Source organism: Anarrhichthys ocellatus, unplaced genomic scaffold (assembly GCF_004355925.1).
Source record: "Anarrhichthys ocellatus isolate YVR2014 unplaced genomic scaffold, GSC_Weel_1.0 scaffold106, whole genome shotgun sequence".
Lineage (NCBI taxonomy): Eukaryota > Metazoa > Chordata > Actinopteri > Perciformes > Anarhichadidae > Anarrhichthys > Anarrhichthys ocellatus.
The window spans coordinates 654280-664515 of NW_022280136.1; the positions used below are offsets into that span (position 1 = coordinate 654280).

Sequence of the window (10236 nt, forward strand, 5' to 3'; positions counted from 1 at the left end):
CTATGTTGCGTGAGAAGGGATGAGTGGAACCCTGGTGAGAGCAAATGGTGAGCACTATTTCTTCCATGCAGTATTTGTGCTAAAAAGTTAAATACTTATAGCTGTTCCTGGCATTCTGTTTGTTTTATAATGGATGGATTACACATTAAGTTTTGTTTCTTAGTTACTGGTCATGAACATCCAGTACATCCTATCGTGTTAGCAGATTTTTTGTTTTTCCTCTAAATTACATCAATTTATCTTTTAACATTAGATTTAAATGAATAAGTTGCTTAAATGTGAGGATGAATTGTTTTTATGTAACTCTCTGGCTATTCATTATGAATGATTGCAATTTTCTTTTTGTAAAGTAGCTCTCCAGTGTTGTCAGCCCTGTTTGAATTTAGGACTACAATTATGTCTACACATAGAATATATGCTTCAATTTGGGATGTTATTCTATAATGAGTTGAAGAAGGATGTAGTAATCGTTGCGAATCATCTGTGGACATCCTGACGTATGTTTATATAACTCAAACATGCAACGCAGGATTCAACCTTAAAAATTTTAAATTTTGTTAAAACTACATCAAATGATTCTAGTTGGTCACACCTGTGCCCTCTGAAGTTAGCAAACAGATAATTATTGAGAATAGCAGCAGGATGTTTAGGGAGTGCTGTTTGTTCTGTGTTAAATGTCCGTGTGTGTGATGGCCCAATTCCAGTTCAGTCTTGCAGCAGTATTGCACGCAAATGTTGAATGAAAGATTTGATGAAATGTGGAGGACTGGGTGCTTCAATATGAGTCTAGGAATTATAAGATATATAAAAACATAAAAGTGTGCGTCTTTCGTTTCAGATGGCTGTGTTTAACAGAGCACTGTTTAAGATAGCTGCTGTTGTGAGCATCATCACCCTGGTCACATTCTATCTTATGATGTATCATAACTATCCTGGAGCGCTAACCCGAGAGGCTCCCACTACACAAAAACTGAGGTAAAGCCCACTCTGTGTCCATGTGTGTTTGCATGCTACCCCCTCTTTATCTACTTTTAACAATATTTGACATTTCCATTGAGTTGTAAATGGGCGATCTCAAGCAGCTCTGTGATAATTGAAAGCAGAGGTTTGTTGCTCAGTAAAAAACTAATTTATCCCGCATGCCACCCCGAAGAAATACAGGCCGACTTTGTGAGAGCAACAAATCCAAAATGGCTACCAATCAGCAATGTTGTAAATCATCTTTCCAAAATGTGTTGGCCTGCAATGCTGAACAGTACATGGTTTCACTGACGTTTTGGGTCGAGGAATTCATAATTGGTTTTGTTTTGACCTTCAGACCTGAGAAGGCTGACGAGTCTAAGCTCCAAAATATAAAGTTTTCAAACTTGTCATAGAGCCTTCATATTAATCTCTAACAAAAGCTATGCTCATGATCAGTTGAGTTATGAACACTAAAAGTACAAGAGACCATCTCAGAGGTAAGAAATGTCAACGTTTGTAATTGATAACAAGTAAACCTTCGTTCAATGAATTACTGGTAATGACTAATTTCTGAATAACTTGAATGACTTACTGCCACCTGCAAAAGTTCTCTGACGACTCTGCAATCGTCGGCCTCATTTCTGCCGGTGATGCCGGGGAATACAGGGAACTGAACCAGGACTTTATGGGATTGTGCCAGCGGTACCGCCTCCAGATCAACTTTGGTAAAACCAAAGAGCTGGTGGTGGACTTCCGCCGGGGTAAACACTCTCCTCCGGTACCAGTGAACATCCATGGAATGGACATTGAGATTGTGAGATCTTATAAGTACCTGGGTGTTCACTTGAACAATAAACTGGACTGGACTGACCATACACATGCACTTTACAAAAAGGGTCAGAGCAGACTCTCTGCTGATGAGACTGAGGTATTTTTGAGTGCAGGGAGCACTCCTGAGGACCTTCTTCGACCTAGAACTTTGTACAGAAGCAATTGATATACTTTTTGACAAAGAGTTGTGGATGAATAGAATCGCATCCACCGTTGATGGTTTTAGTGCCTTATTAAGTTACATTTCATAATGATGCAACCTGAGCATTCCCTGGATTTCTTTTAGAAACAAGAGGTAATTTCACTTGTTTTCAAAATGAATAAAAACTAGACGTTGTTTTACTTGTTTCTGTGCAATTGTCTCTTTTCAGGGCACTTCGTTAGTTGTCACTAACTGCGAAAGTTCCCTATGTAAACACCTGATATTCTTCATGGCTTAATTTAATGTAGTCTCAAACATTTCAAACCAACATCAAATAGAGTTGGTTGGACGTTCATGATTAAACAGCTGTTGTTTGACTATTGTGACATTCTTTTAACTGTCAGGTCATGGCGAGAGCAGACTGATTATGGAGTCTAGCAGCCTGGTGACCCTCAACTACCTGCTGGCTACAGTGTCCTACACCAGCACTGTCTACCATATACACACTGGAGACCTCGGTATGCGTCAGGGAAATTGGAGCGGAGCTACAAAATCAGAAATGAAATGCTCAAAATGATGTGCATAAGTCCTAATACAGCAAATGCAATGGGAAAAGAACAAGTGCAGTTCTCAATGTTTTGTACAGCTATCTGTGTGCATGAATGTGTGTTTAATGTAAAGTTACTGTGGAAAATGTTTGCATTTTGTTTGTTCTTAGATTCACCGGCAGCTTAGTTTGAGCCCACTTTGTTTTCTACAGTAAACTTTTCTGTACTTAGCATCCTTCCAGTTTGACAACCATGAAGCCGTGTTTCCCATTACCATCAAACAGCCTCTCCTTCCAGTCCTGTACGACGTGGGAACAGGTAGGTGTGCACTCGTCATGGTGGTCTGGGGATTTAAATTCAAGTTAGTGGGAGAAGGAGGGAGGAATAAATATATCTGAAGAAGAATGGACAGCAATATGGAAATTTCAATGAAAGAGTAGCGGCTCGCAGACATGGAGAGAAACCCTTCTGTTGCTGGAGAGGATGTGGAAACCAAAATGCAAACTATTACCATATTTTTTGGGATTGCCCTGTTATCAAAGACCATTGGAGCAGGATACACACTGCCCTACAGAACATGTTTAATGGTGAAATAGCCCTACAAAGTAAGACCAGGTATCTTAGATATTTACCTGAAAATGTGTCAAAAAGAGACAAATATTTAATAAATGTACTTCTGGTGGCCAATAAAAAGACTCCTAACAGGAAATAGTTGTCACAAGAGTCCAATCTGAATACATGGATGGACGTTACAATGGACAAGATAACAGCATCTGTCAACTACAAATTGTAAAAAATGGGATATATGTAACACCCCATAGACCTGACTTTAAGTTCATAGAGAATAGATCACTCCCTAGTGATGTAGTTTTTCTTTTTGTTCTTTGTATTTTTCTTAATGTGTATACCTCAAATGGGCATCATCTGAAGATCTGTATATACCATATACATTGTCTAAAAGACATCTGTAAATGTCTGATTGATGCCAACTATCAATGAAATGTAAATAAAAAGAATAAAGTTAGTATTCAATTATTTATGGCAGGAAAGTGCTGTTTCTCTACTCTGTGCTAGAACCGTATGATTTTCTTTTTGAGCATAAGAGCTGCCCTCTAGTATATTTACTAGTATTCAGTTTTCAAACTTAACCTACAAAAGATGCCGGAAGATGAAACTAACTGTCTTGCTTTTGGGTAAACTGCTGTGGACCAGTTTTTATTAAGTACTTGCATGTGTGCTATTATCAGTAACAGCTTGCATCATTTCCTGTAACGATGCAAGTTACTTATTCGTGATACAAACACTTTTGAATGAACTACTCAATTAACTTCATTTATAAAGCACATTTCTAGTTCAAACTGCTTGAAAGTAAGGAAACGGGCACTGTGACAAAGTAAATTGTCCTGTTTCTAAACCCAAATATAAGTCCCCTCAATTACGCTGAAAACCTGCTACAATAAATCGCCAACAGGTTCATGGTCAACTGTGCTGACGACTCATTGAGTTTTACCGTTTTCTCTTTTCTTTAACTTCTCTTCTCTGTCAGATATCAGCTCTCAAGTCACCGTCATCACCAAGACGTTCCTGCGCTACACACAACTCAAGGTGTTGCTGAGTAGCATCCGGCGTTTCTATAGCAAGATGGAAGTCGTCATCGCAGATGACAGCTTTGAACCGGAGAACATTACTGGAGAACACATCAGACATTACATCATGCCTCCAGCACAGGTACACACACACACACACACACACACACACATTTATTGTTGGTCATCACTTTTTTTAAATTTATTGTTGGTCATCACTTTTTTTCTCACATTTTTGTGAGGTTACACCGAAGAAGGTGATCTAAGCATCAATAAAACACTTGATTCATTTGCACATGATCTTCTGATGTATTCAACTATTGGTTTAAACTTTTGGCAGAATGACCTTTTATGTTTTTTCATTTTGACAATGCAACTATTTTATTGAAAGGTTATTTGATGTTGTTTGTCAATGCTCTGTATTGCATTGAACTTGTCACCTGAAATGAACGTTAAAATAACATGTTTTCTCCCTCAGGGCTGGTTTGCCGGCAGGAATCTGGCTGTCTCCCAGGTAACCACCAAGTACCTCCTGTGGGTGGACGATGACTTTGTGTTTACGGAGGAGACGAAGATAGAGAAGCTGGTGGAGGTGATGGAGGCGGTCCCCGAACTGGATGTGGTGAGAATAAAAAGGACTCGTGTCTGAGGGGTCAGTTAGCTTGTGTTGATTATTTCAAGTAAAAAAGAAAGAAAGAATAGTTATATCTGTCAGGTGTTCTACAGATTTCTGCTGGGGTGGTCAACTTCTTCCTGGCTCGAACCCACGCCGTACAGAGGGTGGGATTTGACCCTAAGCTCCAGAGGGTAGCGCACTCGGGTAGGTCTAGAGTTTGGAGTCCAAGGGGCAGTAAGTCCACACTCTTTTAGTTTTCGTTGGCGGTTTTCTAAAAGTGTGAATGTCTGTCTCTGACTCCAGAGTTCTTTATGGATGGCCTGGGCTCCTTGATGGTTGCCTCGTGTGACCACGTGTCCATCGGCCATCAGCCCAAAACAGGCCACAGCAAGGACGAGGCTCTCTACAAAAAGTTCAGACACCCTCCAGGGAGTGACGCAAAGCTCAAACTGCAGCTTCACTTCTTCAAAAACCACCTAAAGTGTATCAAGTATGGATAGATGACCACTTGAGGACATTGAGTGACATATTTCCCTGCACTTCTTCAAATGAATGTATTTTATATTTCTCTTTCTCCTTTTTATTGTTGGATAAAGTGAGAGGGAATCCTTTCCTTTTTTACATGCTGATTATTGCTACACATTGCCACACACATCCATACATGCACTTCGGGACTGTGTGTGTGTGTGTGTGTGTGTGTGTGTGTGTGTGTGTGTGTGTGTGGCCCTGACTTTCTGTCTGTTGCTAGGGATACTTAATCAATTATTGTGTTTTGTGAAACCATAGATCCATGTTTTTGATGCCTGACTTAATAAATTGTTAATACTTATAGATCGTCTTCTGTTCATCGAATGTAATTCCAATCAAACGATCTGCGCGGGGTCCTTCTGAAGGTGTAGTCTTTTGGAGTCGGATTATACGGTAGGCTTTTAGCCTGAGGGTAAATCGCCAACAATATGTAAAGGAAAATGATAATAAAAATGTTGCTGTAAATTTGGATTTTTCATTCAAAGGATTCCCAAAGATAAACACCCTTTCAGTCGATTCAGCAGTGTACAGTAGCCTAAAATGTATTGTACTAAAGCCATATAATGTACTGTAACATGAAGACAACTGCTTTCCATTTGACAGACCACGTTTAAAAGAGAACATAGGAGTGCAATCATTTAAACACAGTGGCGGCTGGTCAATAGAGGGCAATGGGGCATGGCCCCACCTTGAGCCATACAGAAAAAATCATAAATTGTCAATATTTGTGTTTTTGAACTATATGGAATGTACCCAGTAAAATATATCTGCGCAAAATATATGCTTTTCCTGCTCGTGCTCTCCGCCTGTGTGCACGACACATCTCAGAACGCGCAGCTAGGGGGGCAAAATCGTTTTGGCCCAAAAGAGGCGGGTCTATGAAGCAGTTTAGCCAATTGCTGATTAAAGATATAAATGAGTGACATACAATTTAACCAATCAGCGCCCTCAAATAGATTCAGTGTGGGGCCAAAACGATTTTGCCCCCCTAGCTGCGCGTTCTCGTCAGGAAGTCTCTACAGGCGAGCGCGAGCACTACTCCTCCAAGACCCGTTTGAGAGGAGAACTTTGGCGGAGATTCTGCAGGCCAAAGAGCTGATATCAGATCAGCCTGACCTCACAATCAGACAGCAGACTAGCGGGAAAGGGAAGCAGTACATGCGAAGCTTCTCTACTGTACACCAGACAGGTTTGGCTAGCTGGATGACGTCATGCTAATAACTTATTTAGCTTTTTAAAACAACGGGGACAGATCCAGCATGACAGTTAGGGAGTGAGGGATGAGGAGGTAAGGACACATGAGAACACCAGGACACACATGGAGAACTCTGTCAAGCTACATATTAGGCAAAGTGAAGATCTTTTCTTCTACATAGCTGTCCTCAGTCTCATCTGCTTAACTTGGTCATGGAGGCATCAACATGTAATTGAGATGGTAAATTAACAGTGAAAACTCATCATAGCTTAATTTAACATCAGTATTCATAATTACACTTCATGTTTATTTCTCCTGATCTTTACCTCCTATAACAAGGTCCATAGGGGCATCTCAATAAATAAACATGTTCTATTATATTATATAAGTGTTATTTACTGCTTTTTTTCGTGTTGGAATAAATGTTAAATATTTAACTGCAAAGTAGTAATGTGTGTTTGATACTTTATTTTTTCTGCATTAAATCATACTGGGATGTTTGCTGAAATTGATAGGATGGCCCTACCTAGAAAATGTTCCACCAGCCGCCACTGCTTAAACATCAAACAGATCAATAAAGGCTGGGCGGAAAATGAGCTGGTAGTCGGACATTTTTTCAAATGAATGTGTATTTACCATCGGATCAGTCAACGCAACCATTCTCCGATGCAGTAGGTGGCGGTATGCGCGTTTCTTTATAGAGGAATGCTTCCGGTTCATGCAACTTCCTAGCAGCTGATTATCCAAACAAGTCATGGCGGAGAAGGGAGCTGAAGCATCCGCGAAACCTGCACTGACAGCGGCGGAGCAGCAGCTCTTCCAGCGCCGACAGGATCTCGACTACTGGAAGAAGAACGCAGCGCGGCTCCGCGGCCGGAACCTGCTGACCGGCCTCGCGATCGGGGCGTTTGTGGTCGGCTTGTGTATCCTTCACTGGTGTCCTGGTCAGATGGATGTCAGAAGCTATTACACAAAACATACGATACGCTTCGTCCTTCATTCAGTTGCTCCAAGGATATAATAAAAGAAAAAGAAAAGGTTAAAATCTACAATGAAATGTGAGCTGTGAAGTAGTGTCATACTCATGAAGTCTTCTCAAAACAGTTAAATTAATTTACTCGATTTCCGTGAAGATCTCATCAAACTGAAAATTTATTTTTTTTTCCTTTGGAACCAAATCTAATAAATGATTAACTTTTTTTAAATTATTATTTTAAAAATTCAGTCAATTCAAACATTACATTTGTTTTCATTAAAACCCGTTTGTCACCAGAGGGTGCCAAAGTATTGACAATGGCGATATTAATATGTGTAGCACGGAGAATCTGATCTTCAATAATGTGTAAAATGCTGTAAAAACCACCACTTAGTTGAATCGTTATTGGAATAATGTTTATCTGTTCATGTTTAACCTTAATATGAACAACTGACATTGATATCTTCCTTTTGTAGAAGCAGTTGTCAGGTCCTCTATAGTTTAAAATAATATTTTTTTCTGGTGGTGGGCCGATTTAATAAAGCAGATGCTGTGGAACAAAGCCAGAAACTATCAGTTTATTTATTAATTTCATTTATGTAAGATTTCAAAATTTCTGCTGGAAAAAAAAAGCTGTTAAATGCACTAAAACTTTAGTTTTACATTCATTTGTTTTCTCCCAAAGTTAAAGATTTTGAATACCTGTAGACATTTATTTTGTTGATTTTTTCGTTTTGAGACAACAATGACCGAGAGAATGCAGAAAACTGTTTAATAAATGTGCATTTAAATACAGCAATTCTTTAGAATATCTTAAATTGTTGTATTTTATCAAATGCAAAAAAACAAACAAAAAACCATGATATTTGCATTAGAATAGAATAGAAATATACTTTATTCATCCCCAAGGGGAAATTTGTCAATTATATATCGTCGTTCTGCTCTCTAAATATCTGCATCGGAACTTAAAAAACCCAAATCGGTCGACCTCTTGCTTTTTCTTACCGTCAACAGATTCCATGAAATGACCAAAACCAACCACGTGTTCGTCTGAACCTGGATGCTTTCCGACTCTGTTCATTCCCTGAAGACGTACAGTCCTGTTCGTTGCTCAAACAGGAATACATAGTGCACTTGTTGATGATAAACTTTTTTCAGCTGGGGATTAATCCACATTTGTTGCTCTAGTGAGCATCTGTGGAGCAGACTGTGTATGCGTGATTGAGTCAGAATACTACACTGTGTGTGTGTGTGTGTTCATTCATGGTAATGAAGCGACATGTCAGCCAGCTCAACCGTCATCGATCAGTTTTTAATAGTTTTTGGGATGACAGTGGAGCTTCCTGGCACAGAGGAAGGACATACGTCAGGCACAACACTTGTCAGTAAAGTCAAGTCAGTCGAAGGGTTTTGGTGTTTTCATGGGATTTGTTGATAAGAAACACAGAAAGTCACCAGACATTCAAACCAAGACGAAATAACTGCTTCATGAAGGCCAATATCAAGTCATATTGTTCCAAAAGAGAATTTAGAATGCAATTTGTCAGGAAACATAACTTTATTTATGATCCCTTTTTTATAATTAAGATAATAAAGAAAATACGTGTAAGTAAAGTTAATATGTCAAATTATTTTACCCTCGTTTTTGTTCTGAAAGATATTTGGATCCTCTAGAGAGCAAGAGCTGAATTTGTTCACCGTCTCTCTTAACTTACGAGCACTACTTCATGTATTTAATCTGCGAGTTAAACCGCATGTGTAACCGTCGGTTCCCCTGAACGCTTGCTACCGAGGCCGCTTATCAAATGTGACGAGTATCGGCCCTGCAGGATGATTAGCCATGCAGCGTAAGGTTTTCTTTTTATTCCCCAAAGGTCTCAGTGTCAAGTCCAATAATAATTCAATGAATACAATTTTAACAATTAACATCTACACACCCAATAAGGTAAACAACAAGGTGCACGGCTGTTTTTTTTTTTTTTTAATTTAAAAAGAGCTTTTCTTTGACCTATGAACGTCCAGTTAGCTACACCATCCTGTCCGTCAAACAGGAGAGAATCGTGGAGGAGCTGGACGAGGAAGTCAAGATCAACCACATCAGAGGGCCAAGAACCAGCGCCAACTCCTGATGAGGCTGACCACGAGCCTGGACCCACACTGCTCCCCGGGCCCTTATGCGTGTCCTCCGTAGAGCGCGTGGTGACATCACACCGGCTGTAATGAGTCATGTCCGCTGAGCTTCTCGTACTGAAGGGTGAAACCTTGCACATTTTCAACCTGGTCTGTCGCCGGTAACACGCAGGGAAGCAGTGAAAGGTTCCTTTGCCAATAGCATCCATATCGCAACGATACCAAGCCGGTTGAAAATGGGCCACTCTTCATCACAAATTCATATAAGGACATTACAAATGTTTTCTTTGTTCCTTTTCTGTTTTGAAATACAAACAAAACTATTGTTGAAATTGTTGAATTATTTTCTGCATTAATATAAACTTACTCTGAATAAAGTGTTGCCTCGAAAACAGGGAGAAAAATAATTTTGCAGATCCATAATTTCTAAATACATTCCTCATATTTTCTGACATTTCTTTAAAGAATTGTTTGTCATTAATTATAAGGGGAAAATAAAGTGATTGTTCATTTGATACATTTTCAATTATTTCAAATGAAAAAAATAACCTTGAATTCATATAGTAAGTGCACAGCTGCTCAGGAGAACGTGCAAAAAGGTTGAACTTGTCTAAACTTTGCACCAAACTATTCACAAATCTTACAATTTATCGTCATCTCTCAAATCAGAAAAGAATGCAGCATGTACGTGGTACAAACACCTTTTACAAATCTTATATAT

The 10236-nt window shown here is 39.4% G+C and overlaps 2 protein-coding genes across 2 annotated transcripts; both read left to right on the forward strand.

Annotated features, from left to right (window-relative positions):
* LOC116399255 (beta-1,4 N-acetylgalactosaminyltransferase 2-like) lies at positions 1–5401 on the forward strand. The gene is made up of 8 exons (XM_031876263.1): positions 1–47; positions 839–975; positions 2341–2454; positions 2716–2802; positions 4031–4212; positions 4549–4692; positions 4797–4890; positions 4990–5401. Exons 3-8 carry the CDS (start codon positions 2364–2366, stop codon positions 5184–5186), a joined length of 795 nt encoding a protein of 264 aa, XP_031732123.1. The 5' UTR covers positions 1–47; positions 839–975; positions 2341–2363; the 3' UTR covers positions 5187–5401.
* A 1741-nt stretch (positions 5402–7142) lies between these two features.
* Positions 7143–10030, forward strand: coa3b (cytochrome C oxidase assembly factor 3b). Its single transcript, XM_031876255.1, has 2 exons — positions 7143–7332; positions 9408–10030. Exons 1-2 carry the CDS (start codon positions 7164–7166, stop codon positions 9512–9514), a joined length of 276 nt encoding a protein of 91 aa, XP_031732115.1. The 5' UTR covers positions 7143–7163; the 3' UTR covers positions 9515–10030.
* Positions 10031–10236: the final 206 nt, after the last annotated feature.